At 36.0% G+C, this 26,000-nt stretch overlaps 3 protein-coding genes, 1 non-coding gene and 1 pseudogene across 12 annotated transcripts; 4 read left to right on the top strand and 1 right to left on the bottom strand.

Moving 5' to 3' along the window:
• Nucleotides 1-1,693: 1,693 nt before the first annotated feature.
• LOC147927262 (uncharacterized) lies at nt 1,694-4,634 on the top strand (annotated as a pseudogene).
• A 1,216-nt stretch (nt 4,635-5,850) lies between these two features.
• LOC147927263 (small nucleolar RNA R71) lies at nt 5,851-5,957 on the top strand. Its single transcript, XR_015583197.1, has one exon. It is a non-coding gene; the product is annotated as a small nucleolar RNA R71 (small nucleolar RNA).
• A 2,413-nt stretch (nt 5,958-8,370) lies between these two features.
• Nucleotides 8,371-10,892, top strand: LOC104748817 (clathrin heavy chain 2-like). Of its 6 annotated transcripts, none has more exons than XM_087486944.1 (9): nt 8,371-8,763; nt 8,857-8,969; nt 9,113-9,175; nt 9,255-9,359; nt 9,437-9,549; nt 9,643-9,894; nt 9,977-10,113; nt 10,197-10,475; nt 10,561-10,892. In XM_087486944.1, exons 6-9 carry the CDS (start codon nt 9,862-9,864, stop codon nt 10,829-10,831), a joined length of 720 nt encoding a protein of 239 aa, XP_087343070.1. In that variant the 5' UTR covers nt 8,371-8,763; nt 8,857-8,969; nt 9,113-9,175; nt 9,255-9,359; nt 9,437-9,549; nt 9,643-9,861; the 3' UTR covers nt 10,832-10,892. The 6 variants fall into 6 exon arrangements, with proteins under 6 accessions (XP_087343070.1, XP_087343072.1, XP_019092641.1 ...); XM_087486946.1 differs by having other exon boundaries at nt 8,406-8,763; nt 8,857-8,964; XM_019237096.2 differs by having other exon boundaries at nt 8,431-8,763; nt 8,857-8,964; nt 10,197-10,463.
• A 4,433-nt stretch (nt 10,893-15,325) lies between these two features.
• On the top strand, nt 15,326-16,270 carry LOC147927264 (BTB/POZ domain-containing protein At1g55760-like). The gene is made up of 4 exons (XM_087487372.1): nt 15,326-15,334; nt 15,527-15,602; nt 15,689-15,807; nt 15,916-16,270. The coding sequence occupies exons 1-4, from the start codon at nt 15,326-15,328 to the stop codon at nt 16,129-16,131; spliced, it is 420 nt and encodes a 139-aa protein (XP_087343498.1). The 3' UTR covers nt 16,132-16,270.
• A 5,604-nt stretch (nt 16,271-21,874) lies between these two features.
• On the bottom strand, nt 21,875-25,459 carry LOC104747591 (kinesin-like protein KIN-14M). 4 transcript variants are annotated; one of them, XM_087489235.1, is made up of 11 exons: nt 25,098-25,399; nt 24,862-24,985; nt 24,500-24,614; nt 24,128-24,404; nt 23,433-23,542; nt 23,228-23,337; nt 23,027-23,146; nt 22,733-22,936; nt 22,461-22,637; nt 22,208-22,330; nt 21,875-22,108 (listed from the first exon to the last, which is right to left on the bottom strand). In XM_087489235.1, exons 5-10 carry the CDS (start codon nt 23,434-23,436, stop codon nt 22,262-22,264), a joined length of 684 nt encoding a protein of 227 aa, XP_087345361.1. In that variant the 5' UTR covers nt 23,437-23,542; nt 24,128-24,404; nt 24,500-24,614; nt 24,862-24,985; nt 25,098-25,399; the 3' UTR covers nt 21,875-22,108; nt 22,208-22,261. The 4 variants fall into 4 exon arrangements, with proteins under 4 accessions (XP_087345361.1, XP_087345359.1, XP_087345360.1 ...); XM_087489233.1 differs by having other exon boundaries at nt 22,208-22,375; XM_087489234.1 differs by having other exon boundaries at nt 24,500-24,985; nt 25,098-25,459.
• Nucleotides 25,460-26,000: the final 541 nt, after the last annotated feature.

Genomic DNA, 26,000 nt, shown 5'->3' on the forward strand with positions numbered 1-26,000 from the left:
CTGATTGGTAACGGCTGTTACTTTTGGCTGTAAAGACTTTGACTTTTGGCTGTTGATGCTTTGACTGTAGAAACTTTAACTGTTAAAATCTGATTGTTTACCAACAACTTTTAAAGCTGTAGCTGTTATTTTTATTATTATTACAAATATTAATAATAAATATATATCATGTTATAAATTAATTTATATATTACATTTTAATGACAAAATAAATTTTATTAATGATAAATTAAAACTTTTAAAAATATAAGTCAATCAAATATGAAATTTTGTTTGAAAACTAATTAAAAACAAACAACTATAAGAATAAGAAATAAATAATTGAAGTTGTAGACATCAATTTATTAACTTATTAATTTTTAAATAATGCAAAGATAGTAATAATACCAATAGTCAATATAAAATTTTGCTAACAATATTCTGATTTTTCTTTTATTTTTGGTGATTGATTCTTGATTGATTATTCTGGCAGATATCAATAGTGTCTTTTAATTGTTTTAAATGTTTTTTTCTATTGAGTAGTTATATTAGCAGTCAAAAATCCATTAACCACTAATGCATTTTTTGAATATTATTCTCTTATTAATTATGAATTTCTTGAACTCTTTTATAGTATTATTAGTGATAATGATGAAAAAATAAAATTTATTATCGAAATGGATCTTAAAAGAAAGAGAAAAAAATGAGAATAATTAATTTATAAAAATAAAATATGTAAAATATTTATATATATACTTTTGGAGAACTTTTAAATATCAAAGGGTGAAAAAAGAATGCTTTAAATATTGTTTAGTTTTAAAGCATGAATTTGACGCTTAAAAAAAAAGTGAAAACAAGGAAGGAAAAAAAAAATGACTTTCAAAACTTAAAAAAAAAAATAAAAGCCAAAAAAGTCTGATTGGTAAAAAATTGGCTGTCAAGGCTTTAAACATTTTTAAAGTCTTAAAAGTAGGCTACCAATCAGGGCCAAAATGACAAATAATTTTAATTAAAGTAACGACTAAAGAGGGACAACAACTATTACTATATAAACTTAACTTCTAATTCTATATTTTTTTTAAACAAAAAAGAGATCATGATGATTTAAATTTATTAAAAATAAAAAAATTGACTACATTATACTAGCTGAAAAAACATACAGAAAAAAAAAATCAACAAAAGAGCAAAGGAAAACATACGAACAACATAACCAGACAAAAAGAAGAAAAATACATAACCAAAAAACAAATTAACGAAACAACCAAAAAAACAACCTTATCTAACTTTCGCGCGTAGCGCGGATCAAATGCTAGTAATATTATAAATTTAACACGATGAGATATAGAATTGAAACGACACCCTCTGTTCTTCGTTGTTCATTGTTGTAATTCATTTCTCACCATCTTCTTCGTTCCTATTTTCATCCAGATTTAAGAAAAGGGAAAATACCCGAAAAAACCACCATCTATTTTTTATTTGGACATTTAATACCTCGTGTTATTTTATTGGAAGAAAAATACCTCGTTTATTTAAATTTGCCATAAAAAATACTCGTTTATATAAGTGTTAGTAGATTCATACTTACGGATTAACGGACGTGTATAAGCGTGACAGAATCATGTAACATCGTTAAATTTTAACCCCACGTTTCTAAGTAATATATATGATTTGTCTACGCATCTCGTTGGTTTTATTGTTGTGGTTTGGTGGTACGATGTTTGAGTACTTTGCTCGAAGGTTCTGGGTAAAAAAATTTTGGAATAGAGAGCAATGTGATATTCCTCCTCATTCTTTTCCAAAATTTTGGTCGCCAATTGAAGCCTAAGTTCTCTATTGCGGGTTAACTATTTGAAACATTCCATCAATGTAACCTAAAATATATGTGGTCCTTCGATTCTCAATTGTTAGTTACCTTCTTTGCAATATTTTCAGTTTCTGATTCCATGAAAATAACTAAGGAACATGTATTAAGGATGGGTTTAGAAAGGTAGTGAAGGATGAGATTATTGCTAAATTATTCTTGAATGACATTAGAAAAGATCCTACTGATAGACAGGTTTTCACCCAGGGTATCAATCCCCTATGCAGTTGTAGTACAAAGGGTTATCAATCCAAATGGTTGTGTATTGCTAGCAGGAAGGATATGATCAGCACAATACAAGTCAAGCCAAGCAATAAAGGTTTTGGTTCTAACAGTCCTAATATAAACAAAGTAAAGAATATAAACAAGTAAACCACACGACCTAAGCACTCGATGCAAGCAATCGAGTACAGGATCGAGTGGGGTGATCAAGTATGCAAGTAAAATATGAACAGCTCGAGGTATTACTCGATGCAGGTTATCGTGTGCCTGATCGGGTAAGTGGTCGAGTAAGTAAAGAAAATGCAAGAAATGAAATACGAAAGTTCCTAAGGATGGGGGTAATTGAATCCTAAGTGTTCTAGACCATTACGGATGCCTTACATGCCTCAAGCAATTATTTCCTAGACAATGAACCTCTAAAACCTTGTCACCACACTTTTGCACTAGCAACAATCAACCTTGAACATACTACCACACTGTCGCACTAGCAATATGAACAAGCAGGCATTAAGAACAATTCATTTTTGTCAGTAAACTTAGACTTATCTGATTTTGTCACTCAAAGTTAAGTATACCTCTAGCATTGACCTAATCAAGCATTTTATCTACTCCTTTTGGCCTGTAACATTGTAAACGCCCTAGATCTAATCTCAACCTTTCGGTCTGTTGACAGCATTAAGAACATCAACCTAGAAGGAAATCTATCAATCATAACAATCAACTAAAGCATCCTAACCGATCAAGAACACCTAATCATCTATCCCATCCCTAGAAACCTTGCTACACTACTCGGACATAGAAACGAATGACAAAGCAATAGAAATAAACGAAAATGACATTATATTAAAAGATAGAGTAGAGTAGAAAAGAGTATGAGATAAAAATCTAAGAAAAACTACAAAATAAAAATACAAAAACAAGAAGAAATGTTGAGTCGCTCAGTTCTCTCACAGAAGCTCTCGCTCTCTGGTTTAAGGGTCTGCGGCGTGCTCCTTTGCGAGCTAGGAAAGAGGGGGTTTATATATGGAAACCCATTTGACCTAGCTTCCCAGACCTGCCCGATGGTCTACTCGATGGGGTACACGAGGGTGAAGTCGGGTAACTCCTTGGGTGGATCCTCGGGTTGCTCTTCACGCTCTTGGATCCTCTTCGATAATGTTGGGGTTCGGACTTGTTCTTGTAGCTCGATGGCTCCTTCGGGTACATGCTCGAATTGTCCTTGTTTTTCCCCATTTTTGGCTCTTTAGCACCTGTTTTCATCCAATATATGCAAATGCAGAAATGCAACACCCTAAATGCTCTAAAACTTGATTCTTACAGTAAATGACCTAAAAATGCTAAGTTAGAGGTATGAACAATGCAAAATATGGACAAAAAAGGATGCTAAAAACGTGTAAATTAGAGTGTTATCACCTACCTACAAACCAAAGACAATGCAAGACACACTTGAGGAGCGTTACAACTTGATTGTGACACCTAATCAGTGTAGAAAAGCCAAGAGAAAAGCCTTGTTGATGATTCAGGATGAACATGATGAGCAATTTTCATGGATAAAAGACTACCGACTAGAGTTGCTAAGGTAAATAAAATCTATCCAAATAATTCTAATTATTATGTTTTATAGTTGATAATCTAACTTTGTTTCTGGTTTTAAAAAGGTCTAATCCAGAATCTACAGTTGAGTTGGGGATAATAACTGGTGATGGTGGTATAAAGTCTTTTGATAGGTTCTATGTGTGCTTTGCAGCCCTCAAGGAGACATGGCTTACTCATTGTCGCCCTATTATTGGAATAGATGGCTGTTTTTTAAAGAACGATGTTAAGGGTCAACTCTTGGCAGCTACAGGAAGGGATGCAAATAATCAATTCTTTCCTGTTGCTTGGGCTGTGGTGCAAAAGGAAAATATAGACAGTTGATTATAGTTTATCCAGAAGCTTAAGACTGATTTGAAACTTCAAGATGGAACTGGATTAACCCTTATCTCTGATAGACAAAAAGTAAGTTCAATGTTCATGTACTCTTTGTCATCTATGTAATTTGTTTAAGATAGTTAGAATAAAGCTCTTATTTTTTACATGACAGGGCTTACTCAATGCTGTTGACCAAGAATTTCCTAAGGTGGAACATCGTATGTGTGTGCGCCACATCTATGGAAACCTAAGGAGAGTTTTTCCAGGTAAAGAATTGCCTAAGGACTTATTTTGGGCAGTTGCAAAGAGTTTCAACATTGGTGAATATGAGAGAGCCATTGCCGCGTTGAGGAACTTTGATGTTGGTGTGTATGAGACTTTGATGATGAGGAATCCACATAATTGTAGCCGCGCTTTTTTCACTTCCACATCAGTGTGTGAAGATGTTTCAAATAATTTCTCTGAGTCCTACAACAATACTATCAACAAAGCCCGAGAGATGCCCCTTGTTGAGATGTTGGAGACAATAAGAAGACAAGCCATGATTCGTATGGATATAAGAAAAAAGAAGGCCATGAAGCATCAAGGAAAATTTAGTCTAAAAGTTGCCATGGAGCATGGCACTACACGCATGCGTAAGATACATCACCCCTTGTTCTAAACTGAGTTTATCGGTCAGCATTTCCTTCATGTACTTCTTGAGAGATGGAACCATTCGCACTGTTTCGATGAAACATAGTCGGACTTGAAGCTCTCCCACCACTGATTTTAGATTCACATATTTGCGCTCTTGTATCTTGGTTTTACGGCGGGTTGGAAAGGGAAGCTTGGGTGTATACGTCTGCTGGGGTTTGTTGTTTGGCTCTTTATCAGCCTCCTTAGTACCAGATATCTCAACATCATCCGCATTTTCTTGAGTGTTGCTGAGGGGGTCATTGTTGTTTTCGGATATCCCGGATCGGCCAGTCTGCTCGGAGGATCGGTCAGTCCTTTTTGTCAGCGGTGGTCCTTCTATCTCTTTCCCACTTCGGAGAGTGATGGCGTTCAGGAATTCCTTTGGGTTGGCCTCAGACTTGCATGGTAGTGTTCCTGGGGGTGCCTTGACTCTCACTGAAGCTTGTGCCACCTGATTTTCTAAGACCCTCACGTGAGTGTTCAGCGTTTCGATCCTCCCATTCAGCTCTGAATACATGTTGTCTATCTTGACATTAATTTCTCCAGCATTTTTCTTCTGATTATCTATTAGAGCCTGCATCATCTGTTCTAGTTTGCTCTCTTGTGGGGCAGCAGGTTGTTGTTGTGGTGCTTGAAATCCTGGAGCGAAACTATTTGCTTGAGGCTTTTGCTGAAAGTTTGATCCTCCAAATCTCTTTCCCTTGGCCTGAAATCCTTGTGTGAAGTTGTTCTGCTGAGGTTGCGGTGGGTAGATCTGATCCTAAGGATTCTCAACATTAGTGCTTTGGTAGGATAGATTCGGATGGTTTCGGAAATTCTGATTGAAACCGCGGTTCTGAAAAATCCCTTGTCCTCCTATGTAGTTAACCTCCTCAGTCGCATCTTGAGAGGCATCGACCCCAAATTCTGCATACACTCCGGTTTGCTCTTCACACATGTTGACGCCTTGGTGGTCTCTTTTTAGGAGGAGATTTACCTTGGCTGTGAGGTCTTTGATGGCATCAGTCTCCACAGCATTGACTCGTACCGATCGGTCGTATTCTGTACCATGGTTGCTGTTACTTGCAGCGAGATTCTCAATCAGAAGGTTTGCTTCATTGGCGGTATTGGTGGAGAAATCTCCTCTGCTAGCCGTGTCTAGCGCCATCTGGTACCTTTGCTTAATACCTCCATAAAAGATGTTCATCAAGTTCTCTTGTGTGTAGCCATGATGGGGACAGTCCCTCAAGTAATCTTGAAATCTCTCCCATGCTTCGCAAAAGGTCTCCATACCGCCTTGTGAGAAAGTGGTGATTTTGCTTCTCAATTTGGCTGATCGAGACTTGGTGTAAAAGTGATTTAGGAAAGTGGCTCTACACTGCTCCCAAGTGGTGATCGATCTTGGATCCAGAAGGTTCAACCATCTAAGTGCCTTGTCCGAGAAAATTGGAAAAGTGTCACCATAAGGTAGTCTTAGGGGACACCACTGGATCTCTTCGTGTTGGTCAGTCTTTCGAAAGCTTCTATGTGATCTAGAGGACTTTCCGATGATAACCCATTGAACACGCAATTCTGAACCAAGTTGATCAGGCTGTGCTTGATCTCATAATCTTGTCTCGCAGGAGCTGGTGACTGGATCACCGACCGATTTGCAAACAGCTTGTTGTGAGCTTCGTTATTCCTCAAGGTGGCTCGCCTTGCTGGTGGATTCGGATCCACTTTGTTTCGCTCTTGTGGGAGTTGTCTTTGCTGTTGTTGCTGTTGTCGAGCAAGAGCTGCTGGAGTGTTGGGTTGGCGAGCTTCCGTTTCATTTCCGTCAGCCATAATGTCGGCATGGGATTTTGCTCTTCTGTTTTCTCGTTCAAGCTGTGCTAATTCCTCGTTACGCAGGTTACACAAATCAGTTGGCTTTTGTCTTCTTGTTTGAATGCACCTGAAACGCAAGAGAAAGAACACAAGAACAAGTGAGTAAACTAAAGTAAAATAAACTCTAGACTAAACGTGAATCTAAAATTTTAAAGGCAACGTATTGGTCCCCGGCAATGGGGCCAAATTGATCAAAAGGTCAATTAAATCCTAATGTGCACTCAACCACGATCCAGTGGTGTCGTCGTAACACTCACTATAGAAAATAAGGGTTTTCTTAGCATCGGAAAAATGCTATTGTACGATATTAGAGCAGTGTAGAAAGCGCTATTTCTGCTCCTGTTATAGTAGGTATGAAACTTTACATAGCGTTTTTATTAAATGCTATTAGGATATTCAATAATATAGCAGTTTTCTGTACGCTATTTTTAAATAAACAATGCTGTTAATATATTAAATAAAAGCATTTTTGTAATACGTAGACAGTTTTATGTATTTATATAAGATTGTATTTATACTGTATTTGTACAAGCTATATATATTATTAATTTGCACATTTAAATTTCAAAATAAAATGCTGATATTTATTGATATTAAAATTGATTTTATAAAGATTATGCATGATTGTATATATAAAATATAACTAGGGAGGAATCCGCGCTTAAAGCGCGGTATTAAGATTTAAGAACTGTTTTTTAACCTTATGATAAGTAGCTTTTATAACTAGGTTTTGAACCCATGCTACGCGTGAATATATTTGATATATTTTGATGAAAGCTATATATGATTGATGACGGTAGTAAAATATTATCTTATAAAAAAATTAAATTAGTATTAAGGAAAAAAGTTAAATTTCAGATATACAATTTTTTGAAATATAAAAATCAGTTGTGTTATAATATCAAATCTGATAAAAAAATCATGAATTTAACTCGATATCCAGGCGAGACGAATTAAACTGAAGACCTCACATATCCTAAACCATTTCTTTTACCACCAGAAAAAAAAAAAAAATTATCATCATGAATTTAACTCGTTTTCATATTTAATTGATCGCTACCATCTATGTTTTCTTTATTCAATGTTTTCTTATTCTTCATATTCTTTTTTGTCATTTCTATTGTCAAATTTTGTGGTAATCGTCATCATTACTTTTATCGTCTGGTTCTTCGCTAAACTCTTTTTCTTCTTCATCCTCGTCAACTTCTTTACATTCTTCTACTAAAAAACCTTTTTCTAGACTACCATACAACTTGTTAATCCATCAAACTCTAAGAACAAAATCATTTCTTTTCTCATAAAAATAAAAAATAAGATAAAAAATAAATAATTAAGGAAAGAATATCAACTCATCTATAAAAACATACACAAAAATATATTTTACAGCTCATAAGAAATAAAAAAGCACAAACGTAGATAAATAAGATAATTTATGTTTTACATAAATACTTATAATATTTTAATCTTTTAAAAGGTTTCAAAATATAACAGCTCATAAGAAATAAAAAGCACAAACGTAAATAAATAAGATAATTTATGTTTTACATAAATAATTATAATATTTTAAACTTTTAAAAAGTTTCGAACCTAAAAAGTTTCAATATTTATAATATTTTAAACTTTTAAAATTTAAAAATTAGAATATTTAAAAACTTTTTAAAAGCTAAAAACTTTTAAAAGTTTCAATATTTATAATATTTAAACTTTTAAAAGGTTTTAATATTTATAATACTTTAAACTTTTCAAATTTAAAAATTAAAATATTTAAAAACTTTTTAAAAGTTAAGAACTTTTAAAAGTTTCAATATTTATAATACTAGGTATGGAGTCCCAGAACTTATTTTAGTATAATATTTAGAGAAATTACCTAGAATATTACATAAAAGTAGGTTTATTACTAGACTAACACGTTGAGATTTCTGTCTTACTAGAATAACACGTAAAAGTTTGCAAATTACTTCTATATCTGAATTGTGTGTTTTATTACGTTTTATGCCATTTATAATTAAATTTGGTTGAAAAAAAAACTTGAGATTTATGCTTTTGATCTTGAGATCTGAAACACAACAAACTTGAATGATCGATTCGTGTTTTTTTGGATTTTCTTAAATTTGGGTAGGCAAAAAACATCATATTGATTCCTTCTAATTTGATTCACTTTCTCTCTCGAGAACAAAGTTTTAGATCTAGTTTTATTTTGTCTGAGTTATCGGAGAAGATATTATCGGTGAGTTCGAGAATCGGTGAGTTCACCGGAGAAGAAATTATCGGTGAGTTCGATAATCGTAACTAGCGGTAGATTGAAAAGTCCCGCTGGTACAGTTCTGTTGAGAAGATTCTTGACAATTCTGATTTTGTTTAAGGACTTGTATTTACCAAGCTCTTCTGGGATTGGACCGAAGAAGAAGTTGTTAGAGAGTATCAACATCTCTAGCTTCTCGCCTCTGCATAAATCCATGGGGATAAGTCCGGTGAGGTGGTTGTAAGAGACATCAAGCTTTTTCAGATTCCCGTTGTCTCTGTTCTTGAACTGCTCAAGTCTTCTGCTATTGACCGTACGTTATCTCTAAATGTATTATCTTTTCATCTTCTAACTTCTTTTCCTTTTGATTTTTGCAGCATTACTCAAAGTTACCTGATATAAAACGTGTAATTGTGAACACACATGCTATCGAGCCGCAGGTAGTGCCTCTGAAATATATTTTGGTTGCTAAACTCCTAGATGGTCAAGTTGTTGCATAACACTCTGCTCAATATGCAGGCTCTTGTTGAGTTTTTTGGCACTCTTTCTAGCGAATGGGCTATGGAGTGCATGAGGGATCTGTTGCTGGTCAACCTAAGAGGAAATCTGCAGATAATCGTTCAGGTTAGTGGTGTATGATTCTGTATGATATGATGAATCATATTTTTTATTGTGACACTAACGAGCCCATGCTATTGCAGGCTTGCAAGGAGTACTGTGAGCAACTAGGTGTTGATGCATGTATTAAGCTCTTTGAGCAGTTCAAGTCATACGAAGGGCTATACTTTTTCCTAGGTTCATATTTGAGTATGAGGTGATTTTTATAAAATCTGGTCTCGTTCCTGTAAATAAGCATAATTCTTGTATTTATATGCTCATGTTGACAATATTTTCTCTCTGTGCTTAGTGAGGATCCGGAGATTCATTTCAAGTACATTGAAGCTGCTGCCAAGACTGGTCAAATAAAGGAGGTTGAGCGTGTAACTAGAGAATCTAACTTCTATGATGCTGAAAAGACGAAAAACTTTTTGATGGAAGCTAAGCTGCCTGATGCACGACCTTTGATAAATGTCTGCGACCGTTTCGGCTTTGTGCCTGATCTTACTCATTACCTCTACACAACAACATGCTTCGTTACATTGAAGGTTACGTACAAAAGGTATAAGGTTTCTTGGAACTATTTTTAATGCGTTGGAGCTCAGTTTTTAATGAAATATTTATGTGTTTGATCCCGTGTAAAGGTGAACCCTGCGAATGCTCCCTTAGTTGTGGGACAGTTGCTTGATGATGAATGCCCTGAAGATTTTATAAAAGGCCTTATTCTTTCTGTTCGTTCGTTGCTTCCTGTCGAACCACTTGTGGAGGAATGCGAGAAGAGGTGAATCCTTTTGGTCATTCTGGTTTCCGTTCATAATTACATATGTTTGGTTAGGAAACTCTAATATGTTTCTGCTTTTTTAGAAATCGACTTCGTCTCCTCACTCAGTTCTTGGAGCATCTAGTTAGTGAGGGAAGCCAAGACGTGCATGTCCATAATGCCTTGGGTAAAATTATCGTAGACAATAACAACAACCCTGAGCATTTCCTGACCGCCAACCCTTACTACGACTCTAAGGTTGTGGGTAAATATTGTGAGAAACGTGATCCTACCTTGGCGGTTGTGGCATACAGAAGAGGACAATGTGATGAGGAACTCATCAATGTCACTAACAAAAACTCGTTGTTCAAGTTACAAGACACGTATTTTATCATTATTTATGAAAATTCTTACTTTTCAAATATTGGTGTCCCTGTAGATTGCTAATACTCAAGTTTCCAATTGTAGGTATGTGGTGGAGAGGATGGATGGTGATCTCTGGGATAAGGTTCTTGAAGAAAACAATGAGTATAGACGACAACTTATTGACCAAGTTGTTTCTACTGCTTTACCTGAAAGCAAGAGCCCGGAACAAGTTTCTGCAGCTGTTAAAGCATTCATGACTGCTGATTTGCCACACGAGCTTATTGATCTTTATTGGGCCGCATATGGGCTGCGGTTTGTGTCTAATGTGTATAACTTGCTCGGCAAATCTTGTGTAGGGTTTCTTAGAGATTGAGTCGTGTATATAAACGTTGTAACGCCGTTGTTTAATAAGACACACACACATATTCTCTTAATTCTACATGGTATCAGAGCAAAATCCTGAAATCTAAACTTTCGTTTCTCAATTTTTTTCTCTCAAATTTTTCTCTCGATCAGTTGATCTCTGTTTTTTTTCCTTTTTTCTTCTGTTTACCCTTTGTTTGATCAGTTGATCATTGGTTTTTTTTCAAATCTCGTGTGTGGAGATTTCTTTGTTTCTCTTTGTTTCGTTCTCGTTATTTGGTGCCTTTGTTTTTTTCTTTCTAAACTTTTCACGACATGACTACACAAGGAACACAATCTGTTACGACATGACTACACAAGGAACACAATCTGTTACGACATCCGGAGCTCTCGCCGCCGTTGGTTCAACAGGCGGAGAAAACACGGTGATGGCTTCATACTCTACGTCTTCAACGGACAACCCTGGCGCTATGATCTCCGCTGTTACTTTAACCGGAGACAACTACAACGAATGGGCTTCGGAGATGCTCAATGCTCTTCGTGCGAAGAAGAAGACTGGTTTTATTGACGGTTCCTTGAAGAGACCCGGAGCAGATAGCTCTGATTTGGAATCATGGACTTCGGTCAATTCCATGGTTGTTGGGTGGTTACGTACCTCGATCACACCTCGTGTACGCTCCACAGTTTCATATCACACTAGTGCTCGTGATCTTTGGGAAAATTTGCGCAAACGTTTCTCGGTTGGGAACAAAGTACGCGTTAATCATCTTCGTTCTCAAATCGCTCTTTGTCGCCAGGAGGGACAGTCCGTAATTGATTATTACGGGAAGCTTGCAGCTTTGTGGGATGAGCTATACACTTACAAACCTCTTCCGGTGTGTTCTTGTGATGGTTGTACTTGTGGTGTTTACACAACGATTGCCGCAGAGAGAGAAGAGGAGAAGGTGAATCAGTTTGTCATGGGTCTTGACGAAACAAAGTTTGCGAATGTGATTCATTCGATTATTGATGCTGATCCTTCTCCCGCTTTGGATCAAGCTTACTCACGAGTTATCCGTGAAGAACAGAGGATCTTGGCGGCTCGGTCTCGTGAACAACAGCAGGATGCTGTTGGTTTTGTTGCTCGACGTGACTCTCTTTCTTCTGCTCCGATCAGTGGGGATCAACGTGTGGAAACTTCAGGTCGGGAGCGTAGTTTGCTCTGTTCTCATTGTGGTCGCACTGGTCATGAAAAGGCGTTTTGTTGGCAATTGGTTGGATATCCGGAATGGTATACCGAACGTAACGTTCGGAACAGCGGCCGAGGTTCTGCTGCTGCTCGCGGTCGTGGTAGAGGAGCTGGTCGTGGACGTGGTCAAGCTGTTGCTGCCTATACTACCAGTCCTAACGTCACTCTCTCTGATTTTTCTCCTGAACAGTGGAAAGCTCTTTCCTTGGTTGCTCTCGAAAAGATGAAAAGCAATCCCGATAAGCTCTCTGGTAAGATTCCTGGCGATGTGATCATTGACACAGGCGCCTCTCATCACATGACGGGAAATATTTCTCTTCTTACTGATTTGGTTGACACACCATCTTGCTCGGTTGGGTTTGCTGATGGTAGTGTTACGTTTTCAAATCGTAAAGGCATTCTCCATCTCACGGATCGTGTATCCTTGTTGGATGTTCTTTATGTTCCCAACTTAAACTGTTCTCTAATATCGGTTTCCAAGATTCTCAAGCAAATGAAGAATTGTTTTGCGTTATTTACCGATACTCTTTGTGTTTTACAGGACCGTTTCACGAGGACCCTGATTGGAGCCGGTGAAGAGCGTGATGGGGTCTACTATTTAACGGATGTGGCAACTACTAATGTGACTCGTGTGGCGGCTTCGGTTGATCAGACTTTGTGGCATCAGCGGTTGGGCCATCCGGCGTTTTCTGTTCTTTCTTCATTACCCGTTTTTTCTGGTATTTCAAATTGTGCTAGTCCTCGTCCTTGTGACGTTTGTTACCGGGCTAAGCAAACTCGTGATGTTTTTTATGATAGTATCAATAAGACAATAGAGTGTTTTGAATTAATCCATGTTGATGTTTGGGGACCATACCGTGTTGCTTCTTCTTGTGGAGCTGTTTATTTTTTAACGATAGTTGATGATTTTTCCCGTTCTGTTTGGACGCATCTTCTTATTGCCAAGTCTGAAGTACGACGGGTGATAGAAAATTTTTGTGCTTATTCCGAACGTTAGTTTGATAAGAAAGTCAAGATGGTGCGTAGTGATAACGGTACAGAGTTTATTTGTTTGGGAAAGTTTTTTGCAAGTCAAGGGATTATCCACCAGACCTCTTGCGTTGGTACACCTCAACAGAATGGTCATGTTGAGCGTAAACACCGTCACATTCTTAACGTTGCTCGATCTCTGTTATTTCAAGCTGGTTTGCCGGTTTTCTTCTGGGGAGAGGCTGTTCTTACTGCTGCATATGTTATTAATCGCACTCCTTCCAAGCTACATAAGGGACGATCACCCTATGAGGTTTTAACCGGTATCAAACCAGACTATGGCCAGTTGCGTGTATTTGGTTCTTCTTGTCATACACATTTGCGCGCTCGCGATAAGGACAAGTTTGGCTCGCGGAGTCGTCACTGTATATTTGTTGGTTACCCTTTTGGCAAGAAAGGTTGGAGGGTTTATGACTTGACAACCAATGAATTTTTGGTCTCTCGAGATGTGGTGTTTCACGAGACCGTGTTTCCATATTTACAAAAGCCTAATGTGTCAACGTCTATTACGGAACTACCAGTTCTCACCGATGGTGATTGGGAATTCCAACCCGGTTCCGGTGACAGGGGGAGTAGTAGCTCCGTGACTTTAGACTCTGCTTCTCCGACTACCACTCCACCGGTGACTCACGAACCTGAGGAAGTCTCTCCCTCTAACGTTCATCACGCTCTCCCCTCTCCTCTCATTATCGAGTCCTCGTCTACGGGTTCAGGTAACACAAAGTATCCTCTCACGCACTATATTGCTGATGATTTGTTCTCTTCTCCGCATCGTGCTTTTCTTGCAGCTGTTACTACGGGTATGGAACCCTCTTGTTTTAGCGATGCTGTGCAAGACGAACGGTGGAATAATGCCATGGTTAGTGAAGTCGATGCACTCGAGCTTAACAATACAATGAGCATTGTCGATTTACCTCCCGGAAAGAAAGCTCTTGGAAACAAATGGGTGTATAAAATCAAGTATAATACGGATGGGTCTATTGAGCGATATAAAGCTCGTCTTGTGGTTCTTGGCAATAGACAAGTGGCTGGCCGTGATTTTGAGGAGACTTTTGCTCCTGTTGCTAAAATGTCTACAGTTCGAGGTCTCATGCAAATTATTTCATCTAAAGGATGGGAGGTTCATCAGATGGATGTGCATAATGCGTTTCTTCACGGAGATCTTGAAGAAGAAGTGTACATGCAATTGCCTATGGGTTTCCGTCACAAATATCCAAATAAAGTTTGTCGTTTACATAAATCTTTGTATGGTCTTAAGCAAGCACCGAGGTGTTGGTTTGCTAAGTTGGCGAATGCTTTGTTGGAATATGGTTTTGAGGAATCTTATGCAGATTATTCCTTGTTCACTATGACCAGAGGTGATGTAGACTTGCGTGTTCTTGTTTACGTCGACGATATTATTATTTGTGGTAATCACTTACCGTCTTTGACCCAGTTTAAGGAGTATTTGAGCCGGTGTTTTCACATGAAGGATTTAGGGAAGCTTAAGTATTTTCTTGGTATTGAAGTTGCTCGTAGTACGGAAGGTATTTTCTTATCTCAACGCAAGTATTTGCTTGATATCGTCGCGGAATCCGGACTCCAAGCGGCCATGCCTTCTAAGCTTCCTATGGATCAGAACCATAAACTTGGTCTTGACTCCAGTCCTCTTCTATCGGATCCCATGCGCTACCGGCGACTCGTTGGTCGTTTAATTTATTTAAAGGTTACTTATCCTATACACATCTTGTCTCAGTTTATGAAAGCTCCTCGTGAGGCACATTGGGATGCTGCGTTACAGGTGGTTCGTTATCTTAAAGGCTCCATTGGTCACTGCATTTTATTGCGAGCTGATACAGATCTCACTCTCACGGCATATTGTGACGCAGATTGGGGTACCTGTCCTTTAACCCGTCGCTCTCTTAGTGCATACTTTATGTTTTTAGGTGGCTGTCCTATTTCATGGAAAACTCAGAAGCAAAAGGCGGTTTCTCGTTCTTCGGCAGAGGCGGAATACCGCTCCATGGCCGATGCTTTGAAGGAAATTATTTGGTTGCGTCAGCTTCTTGAAGATTTTGGGTTCCCACAACACGCTCCGACGAGGTTGTTTTGTGACAACAAAGCTGCTTTACACATTGCGGCAAAGATCGTTCTTGAAAAGATCGTTCTTCAAAATTATGCCTTCAGTGGGAATTTTAATCTGATATAATCAATGATCTTCTCAACGTGCTTGAGTTGCGGTTAGACCATACTCGTGTTGTTGATATAATGCGGAAGGTTTTCACCTGACCAATTATGATCCGACATGATGAATGAGTAAAGTGGACACTTTTTTGTGTTTAGTAATGATAATAAGATAGATTTTTGACAATTTGGGTTTTTTTTTTTGATTTGAAGGCACTTGTCTGTGGAGAAAAGCAAGACGCTACTAAATATTAAGTTGTATCCAGAGGTATCAAACCTTACCAGAGACAATCCACCGGTTGCTTCCTTGCTCTTCGTGTTATCTCTTCTGCTGGTGATAGGAAAGCTTTATCTCATCCAGGTAGTAGAGAAGAACTTGTTTGATCCATTAGTTCGATTATGGTTTCCCTTTGTTTCTGGTTCTTTAGTGATTTTACTCGAATGCAGAAGTAATAGATAAGCGGATCAAGACAAACGAAGAATTTTTTTGGACGATTGAAGTCCCCTTAACTGGAAAAATCATCATTGACGTTGAGTTTCTTGACTTGAAGGTTCTGTCTCAAGATGTAAGTGTCTGTCTCATCACTTAAGAGATGTTGCTTAGAGATTTGAATCAATATGTTTGGTGGAACATAAACATATGTGTTGAGTTGATGTTTTACCTGAATTGGCAGAGTGGAGAATTTTACTCTATCTGGGCAGACGGTTCAACCGAGAATCAATCGAAAGCCACAGCGGTAACATCCCTTGGACGTATGTTGACAGAAAGCATTTACACAGACATAATGATCAATGCTGCAGGTGGAAGCATTGGAGCTCACCGAGCTGTTCTTGCTGCACGTTCACCGAGCTGTTCTTGCTGCACGTTCACAGTCGGACAGGGAGATTGAAAGATGCCAATGAAGCCAGATGAAGATTTGTGATTAGTTTTCACACATTATTGAACTGTTAAAATTTAGACTCCGAAGTTTTAAGACATCATCTTTGTCTCTTTGACATGTCAATGGCGGATCTCTCACAGTCTAACAACTACGCTACACATTTTATTTTCAACTCGATTGTTATGGATAACGAGCTTCTTCAGCAGAAGCTTAGAAGATAACCCTTGCTTTGAGGCTTTGATTAATTTGTTTGTAACCAGAAATTTGTCAATCTAGTAACTACATAGTACCTTCTTAGGTTCATGTACTTTTTGAGTCTCAAAGTCAGGGATGATATTTTCATAAAAGTCAGTTTTAGATGACTAAATTAGCTAAGTACAATATGTAACTGTCACAAATATTAAAATTAAGCAGTTGCCTTTTGCTGAGACACTCTCCTTTTGTCCCAAATGACATGTCAAAAAGATAAAGATGATGTCTTTACAACTTTGGAGTCTAAATTTTAACAGTTCAATAATGTGTGAAAACTAATCACAAATCTTCATCTGGCTTCATTGGCATCTTTCAATCTCCCTGTCCGACTGTCATATACAATCCCACATCGTTCAATCTTAGGCAAAATGTATTAATAAACCAAAACTGGATCACCTTGTTTTAAGGCAAATTGAGACAAAACTCAAAACAATCCCTCTTATATAGCTATGTAATACTGTCTCGTCAAAGAGTGTAATACTCCCTTTGAATTAAGAAAACAACCGAATTAGGATTAAATTAGATTTACCTGGAGCACGGAGATGGGTAGCCTGTTGGGTTTTTTCTTTACAATTGGCACATTTTGCATTTCGGGGGTAGATGTCACTTGTATTGTTGTTTGAACATGGTTATTTAATAGTTCAATATGTAAAGAAATTTTTATAAACCTTAATTATCATTTTCATATTTTAAATATAAATGCAAATCTAAATATATATTTAGTTGTACCTAGTTGAACTGAGTATTATATATTTATTTATCTAAATATTATACTCTATAGTTAAAATGTAATTTTGTGTGGTTATTATTCATTACCTCTCGGAAATATAATAAATAAATAAACAATTACGAATTACATAGGTTGTTATAGTAACATCTCTTACTTGTTCCATTTCCGGTGAACAACAACGACAATATTAGCTAGGGTTGTAGAAGAAGATATGTTGAAGATGACTACAAAATTACAAATGTTCATTAAAACGGATTTATGGACCTACACTAAGCAAAAGAACGTTATGTACGTACACTAATCTCAAGAACATTATGTATGTATAAGTTCATATATACGTACACGTTTATATGTACGTACACGTTCAATTTTAGGTTTAATGAACCCGAAATTACCATAATATCCTCGTCTTCTACCTCTAACATACGACTGAAAACCCTAATTTCCCCTGCCTTACTTGATTTTTTCACGACTTATGTCTATTTTTTTGGTTTCACTTGTGAGGTTTTTACTCAACTATTATAGATTTTCATCTCAACATCTGATTTCTAAATTAAAAACCTATAAAAAGTGAGTTATATAGATCCTCCAATAAAGATATCTTGCTCTTCCATGGATGAACCCAGAGGAAATATTTTCGAAACTGAGTAGGAAAAAGACGTTTGCTCCGGCAGACTAACAGAACACGATTGATGAATCTGCTACAAACTTTATTACATGAACACCATAGATCGGAAGAACAGGAAAGGTGTTTAGATCTTCTTCCAATAAGTCTATTGCAACGCTCGACTGTCTTTGCCAGCTCAAACAAATTCGTGTTATTCTGGTAAGACTTTACAGCTGTCAATCTTGCTTACTAAATCTACCACGGACAAGAAGCCTACCACAACACTATGAAAACTATTTCAAAAAACAAACTAAGTATACCAAAAATATCTGTAAGGAGAGAAGGCTGTCGCATAAATCTGTCGCAACAGCCCATTAGTCTACCATAAATATGTTCCCACCCTTTTACGTTTGCCGCTACACGCGCTAAAAACAAAAGTCTATCATCAAAGGGAAATTCCTCTACCAACTTAATCTAACGAATCGATTTCATGTACGTCCACGGATAAGTGTACCAACACTACAACTAAGTGTACCATCTACAGTGACCGATAAGTGTACCAAGACTACAACTAAGTGTACCAAAAATATCTGACGTACACCTTTAATCAGTCCACGTGTATAAATCTACCATCAAAGGATCGGTAGACTTCGTCCCAACTTCCAATGTTTTTTTTTTTTCCTAATGGCATTAGCCGTAATTACGTTTTTTCCTAACACTAGTTTCAGGGGTAGTATAGGTACAATGTGTTAGTCTAGTAATTAGAAACAATTGTATGTTACTTTTGTAATAAGGAAGCTTTTATGCAATATTCTAGTAACTCACCCTAATATTTATTATAAAAGTTCTTTAATTAAATTTATTTATTAAACTATTGAGATTCTTAAACTATCTAATAAAATTTTTAAAAAACATACAAATTTTTGACATTTTTTATATCTTTATTGAAAAATATTCTTTAAAAAATAATCTTACCTTCACATATGATTAAAAAAATTATTATCAATGCTACACACATCAAATTAAACAAATTTTTAAGATTAACTGCCATGAGATAACATTGCAGTCATGATATTTCGTTCGCTTTTATTCGTGGTAACCTTTCGTTCGCATATTTTCAAAATAACTTTTTTTTTTTCAACCAAACATTTATTAAACTAAAAGATTTCAATATAACTTTTTATCTGTGTTTTTGTCGTAATTTTTCGTAAAATATTTTTCAATTTTTGAAAAATGAATAAATGCAATCTACATTCGTGTCTTCTCTTCTAACCTTACAATCATATTTTATGAACCGTTATAACTTATTCTCTTGTTGTCAAATATGATATGTAAATGATTATATTTTTAAATTTCTTTTTTTTTATTTTAAATGATAAAATTATGAATACATTGTATAAGACACTATATATTCCTTAAATAACCATATAAAAACTACAAATATTAAAAATATTAATTGAGGACCATTCTTAAAAGGGTGAGTTACTAGAATATTACATAAAAGCTTCCTTTTTACAAAAGTAACACACAATTGTTGGTAATTACTAGAATAAACTTTGTACCCATACTACCCTTGAAACTAGTGTTGAGAAAAAACGTAATTACGGCTAATGCCATTAGTGGAAAAAAAAAATATTGGGAACTGGGAGAAAGTCTACCGATTCTTTGATGGTACATTTATATAGGTGGCTGATTAAAGGTGTACGTCAGATATTTTTGGTACACTTAATTGTAGTCTTGGTACACTTATCGGTCAACGTAGATGGTACACTTAGTTGTAGTGTTGGTACACTTATCGGTGGACGTATATGTGTATCAAAAACTAAATGTACCAAAAATATCTGACGTACACCTTCAACAGTCAATATGACCCAAAAGATATTTATGGTAGACTAATGGCCTGTTGCGACAGATTTATGCGACATACCTCATCCTTTACAGATTTTTTGGTATACTTTGTTTGTTTTTCTCAATAGTTTTCGTAGTGTATTGGTAGACTTCTAGTCTGTGGTAGATTTAGTAGGCATTTTTGACAGCTGTAAAGTCTTACCAGAATAATACGAATTTGTTTGAGCTGGCAAAGACAGTCTAGCGTTGCGATAGACTTACTGGGGATAGATCTAAATACGTTTGCTGTTCTTCCGATTAATGGTGTTCATGTAATAAAGTTTGTAGCAGATTCATTAATCGTGTTCTGTTTATCGGCCGGAGCAAACGTCTTTTTCCTACTCAGTTTCGGAAATCTTTCCTCTAGGTTCATCCATGGAAGAGCAAGATATCGTTTCGGAAATCAATATAACTCACTTTTTATAGGTTTTTAATTTAGAAATCAGATGTTGAGATGAAAATCTATAATAGTTGAGTAAAAACCCCACAAGTGAAACCAAAAAAATAGACATAAGTCGTGAAAAAATAAAGTGAGGCAGGGAAAATTAGGGTTTTCAGTCGTATGTTAGAGGTAGAAGACGAGGATATTCTGGTAATTTCGGGTTCATTAAACCTAAAATCGAATGTGTACGTACATATAAACGTGTACGTACATATGAACGCATACGTACATAACGTTCTTGAGATTAGTGTACATACATAACGTTCTTTTGCTTAGTGTCCATAAATCCGTTTTAATGAACGATATTATTGTAATTTTGTAGTTATCTTCAACATATCTTCTTCTGCAATCCTAGCTAATATTGTCGTTGTTGTTCACCGGAAATGGAACAAGTAAGAGATGTTACTAGAAAAAGTAAGAGATGTTACTATAACAACCTATGTAATTCGTAATTGTTTATTTATTTATTATATTTACGAGAGGTTGAATAATAACCACACAAAATTACATTTTAACTATAGAGGGTAATATTTAGATAACATAAATATATAATACTCAGTTCAACTAGGTACAACTAAATATATATTTAGATTTACATTTATATTTAAAATATGAAAATGATAATTAAGGTTTATAAGAATTTCTTTACATATTGAACTATTAAATAACCATGTTTAATCAACAATACAAGAATTTATCACTTTCTAATATATACTATCGTTTTCACATAAAACACTCTTTAAAGTATAAGGAAGACTTAGTAAGTGATCACCTCAAATGAAGCAAAAGAGGTGAAACCCAACCTTTTATGAACATTGTGTTATGAAAACCTTGTATATGCTAATTAATACTGATAAATCTTGTGGTCAACTGCTAATTAATAATTTATATTTTAGTCCAACTGGAAATACGAAAAAATGCAAAAGTTCAACTATGAATATGAGAGTACAACTGGACAACTATGTATAATTATGTGTATACCAAATATTTTTTTACTAATATCCTGTTGTCTTTGGTTCATTTTACCACACTGTGATGATTTTAAATGAATATCCCGCCGCCAAAAATCTATTTTTTATTCGTTTTCACATGATCCATATTGAAACTTATTTTAATAGCTCTAGTACAGTTGCACCAAGTAGTTCAAGTTATACTGAAATTTTCTCAGTTGCACCTAAGTGATCTAGTTGTACATAAAATCTCACATTCACCCTAAAATTCTATTAGTTACAACCAAACAAATCTCCCTCTGTTGCAACTCTTTTATTTTCTGCAAAGGCTCCATCTTCTACTCCTTATAGTTTCTAAGTAGATATTACAAAATACCTTAAGCAATCATGAGGGACCTAAACTTGCGAAACTGACTACACTCAAGTGATAGCGACAGGGAATTAGTGATGATGAAACTATTATGGAAAGAGAATAAAAGTGGAATTAGTGATGATGAAACTATTAGGAGAAGTGGGGTATTGACGGCGAATTGATAGCTCTGTTAAATTTGGATTTACGAGAGATATGATTAATGTTAGTTAGTGGTGGTTAATTTGATAGGGGCGTTTTGGTTTGGATTAGACTTCTCTTTTCGTCTCTCCATGCAAATAGTTACTAGTACATATACAATCCACATATGTGTAGACTATGTACATGTTCTTATATACGTACATTACACATAACAATGATCATGACGACTGTGTATAATTAATAGCCACTAACTGAATGAGGTATCGTTAAAAACTTAATTATAGATCATGGCCAAGCTTTTTTAATTCTTCTATATTATCTATGACATAACAAAAAAGGTTTTTATATTCCATTTCCACAAAAGAAACGATCCAAAAGCCAAAGAGATTTTGAGTCCTTAATTAGGGTGTCTGAGAAACCGTTTGGAAGAAGAGTTAGTAGCAAAACCTCTGCTTCTACTCTTTCGATGTCTTGGAATTGTAACTTTCTCAAGAAGAGACAAGACCTCAGGCATCGATGGTCTAACTTTAACCTCTCCAATACATTGTAAAGCCAAGAAAGACATCATAAACGCTGCTTTAGACGTCACATTTCGTTGTTAGATGACCTGACAGAGACCAAAAGCAGAGACCAATCAATGTGTTTTAGAAATTTCATGTTTTGTTAGTTGAAATTGGAACAAATGAACCATCAAACAAAAAGAAACCTGTTGCTAGATATTCTGGAGCTGCGTAACCTTCTGTACCGATGACTTGGGTTGTCACATGTGAACGGTTGTCTTTTGGACCTTCTTTGGCCAATCCAAAGTCTGAGAGTTTTGGGTTGAATCCTGAATCAAGAAGGATATTTGCTGCTTTGAAGTCTCTCTAAATGACTTGATCCAAAAACAATTTACATCATCTTAAGAAAAAACAATTGGCAGAGAATATATAGAAAGAAATTGTAAACGGATATGAGACCTCAAGTTCAGTTATGGTGTCTTTGAAGTCATTGTACTTGGTTGCCTCGGTTTGTAAGGTTTGTACTTCCACTAAATGGCGATCACGGTCTTCCTTGGCCTGCTGAAGCTCGACCTTGAGACTCGCAATTTCGTTTACCAACTCACCTTTCTGCTTCATGATATCTTCTTGAGAAGCCTACCAACAAAAAACAAGACACTCAATCACATTTTGACCAGAACTACAAAACATTTACTACGATTGATCGGATATAACAGAACATCATCATATACCTTAGAAGCAGCAAGTTGATCCTGCAATGCTGAAAACTGGCCCTTCAAGTTGCCAATATTTTCGACAAAGGCAGTCCTTTCTTTCTCACCGCGTTTTATAGTTTCATGAGCTTCATCAAAATCACCTTGTAACTTGCTGTTATACAGCTGCAGGCTTGAGTTATACTCTTGCAACAGTTTGTACATGTCATTTACCGATTGTATCTGAACATAACAAAACAAACAGTCAACATTAGTCTAAAGTTAAGTGACAAAACATTCTGATCATTTCAAATCCTTTTTAAGTTTTCTCACCCTCTTGTTAGCCGTTTGAAGATCTCCTTGTGCTTTGTCTAGCTCTTCTACAAGACCAGCTTGTGCCTTTTCAACAGCAAGTCTTGTTTCTTTCTCTTTTCCAAGAGAATCATTCACAGCCTAAAACAGAACATACTGAATTAAACCCCACAAATATGAATTAGACACAAGTAATTTAAACTAGAATTAGCCGCCTCTTACCAACTTCTCCGTTTGTTCCCTGGCAAGTTGCACTTGAACAGATTCAAAGTTTTTCCTCAGCTCTTCAATTATCATATTCAGCTCCTCTTCTTTGTTTCTCAAACTAACCTCTGTCATCAAAATTGCACAAATATAAAGTTCAAAAATCACAAAAAAATTTGAAACAAAAAAAAGTAACAGCTAAACTTTAATTATGGAAACACACCCATGTCAGCACAATGCTTCTCATTCAATTCCAATGCATTCTTCAACTTCTCTTGCTCAAAAGCATAACCCAACTCGAGTTCTTGAAACCATCATGTTCTCACATCTCTCCTGCAAAACCCAAAAACCACCAAGAAGAACATTCAAATTCAAGCTTAACTTGCTGAAACCAAAAGGGAGACCAAAGCCAAACACATAAACAAAGTCTTTAATGCTTTTATCAAACTGACAAAACTATTTTGGTCCCACCAATTGTCTTATAACACAATCGAATCTTCTTCTTAGAAAAAAAACAATAGATCCAACGAACAAAGCCAGTAAGCTAACAGAAATTAAAATCTTCAGATTCTATACCATAAGGATCAATCAGAACACATAAACAATGTCTTTAATGCTATTGCCTAATACTAAAGGTCCCACAAATTGTCTTATAAACACAATCAAATCTTCTATAAGAAAACCAACGGTTCCAACGAGAAAAGCCAGTAAAAAAAAAAAGCTACCTCAAATTCAAAACTTCACCAACTAAAACTCTCTCTCTGCTAATAGAAACCCTACTTGATAAAACTTACTCAACAATCAAATTACAGTATAGACACTTTTTGTTTTTCATCCACACATCACAACTTACATTACACAAGAAAGTTTAAATTCAGGTAAAAAAATAAAATTGAGGGTGGGGGAAAAAGTAGAAACCTTGTAGTTGAATTTGCTCTTGTACTTGATTCGTTCATTAAGAAGAGTTTCAACGTCATCTCTTGTGAACTCAACAGGACCATATTCAGATCCCGTTGTGCTCGCCGGAGCGCTGTTCGGAGTCAGATCTTTTGACCCATTAGTCACCATAGAAGCTGACCGGATTCTTCCATTGTTTGCCATCACCCCCACCATAACAAACCAAAAAAATTAAAACTTTTGTTCTCTTCTTGTTACCTAAATTACTTCAAATTCCTCTCTCTATCAAAGCATAAACCTGCAACAACAAAAAAAAAAAAACAAAGTTTGTATTTTTCTTCTTTCTTAGAGATCTTCAGAAAAAGATAAATTGAGTAATGAGAAGGGGCTTACGTGAAAAGGGTTTGGAGTTCACTGAGGAGTCGTCAACATTAACATCTTCATTCTTGGGGGAAGATCCAAAGCAATTCCCCATTATAGAGGTCTAAAATCTAAATCATCCAAAACCCTATAGAGACAATTGTAAAGGGAAACAAAACACTAACTAATCTATCATCTATGGATGGATCTTTGTCACTGCCTCTCTCATCGAAATTCTTCCTACGGCTAAAAGAAGGAAGAACGATCTAGACGAGAGAGTGGCGAGGTTCAAAAAATGTGTTTGGATTCCGAAGGTTTGGAATTTGAGAGATCAGAAAAAGCAAAAGGAAGGTTGAATATAACTAAAATTATTAAAATAAAATAAAAAAGGATACCTAAACACTAAAATTAGAGAGAAAGGAAAAGAGTTTCCGTGTTGTGTTAACTTCGCTGTCAGAGTCACCCCTATTCACTGCCTGCAGAGGAGTAGCAGCCGCTTCGTCGATCCCGTATCTGCGACTGTACAGAAGCATCAAATTGATAGATAACGTGACCAATTTAGCATCAATCGAGAGCAAACCCAGAATCGGAAAACAAAACTATGGGTAATAAAAGAGAGTGACAAAATTACTCGAAATAGACGTAATCGGAGGATCTGTATCTGATAAACGGCATCTTTGAAGAGCAGACGAGACCAACTGCACAAATCAAGTTTATCGAAACTTTTTTATTTTATTTGATAAGAACTGCGGCCGTCCTCGAGCTGCTTCCCGGCGAAAATCAAAGGCTGCTGGTCCGGTGAGATCCCTTCCTTGTCTTGTATCTTCGCTTTCACATAGTCGATGGTGTCAGATGACTCGACCTCTAGCGTAATGGTCTTCCCGTTAGGGTTTTCACGAAGATCTGAATCTTTTTGAGGCTACGGCTGCATCCAAGTTAATCAAAATTTGATGATTTTCAATTAACTTTTTAATTATAAATGGCATAAACCGTAATAAAACACACAACTCTGGTTTAGAAGTAATTTGCAAACTTTTATGTGTTATTTGAGTAAGTCGAAAATCTCAACGTGTTAGTCTAGTAATAAACCTACTTTTAAGTAATATTTTAGGTAATTTCCCTTCTGAAAATGACATAATGATTTCTTTAAATTCATTCCTATTAATTATTTTAATCCTTTTTAGCATAACTCAAACATATTTCTATTTCCAAAATTAATTTTTGCTTCTTAAAAGCTGAATATAAATATTACTATTCCGTAAAATTACCAATCCTCTCAAATTTGATTATAACTAAGCAGAAATTATCACATATTTTATTTATTTGAATCAAAACTCAGTTATATATTCATATAAAAAAAGAAAATATCTATTTTCATAAAGGCAGTATTGTAAATGAATATAACCATCGTTTTATAGATGAAAAATATTTTTATATAAAACAGCCTATAGTCATTAAACATTTTGGCAATTATAATAGATTATATATATATGGTTAATCCAATATTGAATGTACTTATTACTTATTTTTCTCC

Source organism: Camelina sativa, chromosome 15, assembly GCF_030686135.1.
Source record: "Camelina sativa cultivar CO46 ecotype springtype chromosome 15, ASM3068613v1".
NCBI classification, from domain to species: domain Eukaryota; kingdom Viridiplantae; phylum Streptophyta; class Magnoliopsida; order Brassicales; family Brassicaceae; genus Camelina; species Camelina sativa.

Coding starts and splice junctions, on each gene's coding strand:
- LOC147927264 (XM_087487372.1), top strand. Junction 15,603..15,688: donor GAAAGCTTTATCTCATCCAG/GTAGTAGAGAAG, acceptor ACTCGAATGCAG/AAGTAATAGATAAGCGGATC. Junction 15,808..15,915: donor TGAAGGTTCTGTCTCAAGAT/GTAAGTGTCTGT, acceptor CTGAATTGGCAG/AGTGGAGAATTTTACTCTAT.
- LOC104747591 (XM_087489232.1), bottom strand. Junction 22,937..23,026: donor TTCAAACGGCTAACAAGAGG/GTGAGAAAACTT, acceptor TGTTATGTTCAG/ATACAATCGGTAAATGACAT. Junction 22,638..22,732: donor ATCAACTTGCTGCTTCTAAG/GTATATGATGAT, acceptor TTTTGTTGGTAG/GCTTCTCAAGAAGATATCAT.
- LOC104748817 (XM_087486944.1), top strand. CDS start 9,862: ATGCTTCGTTACATTGAAGGTTACGTACAAAAG. Junction 9,895..9,976: donor TTGAAGGTTACGTACAAAAG/GTATAAGGTTTC, acceptor TCCCGTGTAAAG/GTGAACCCTGCGAATGCTCC. Junction 10,476..10,560: donor TTGTTCAAGTTACAAGACAC/GTATTTTATCAT, acceptor TTCCAATTGTAG/GTATGTGGTGGAGAGGATGG.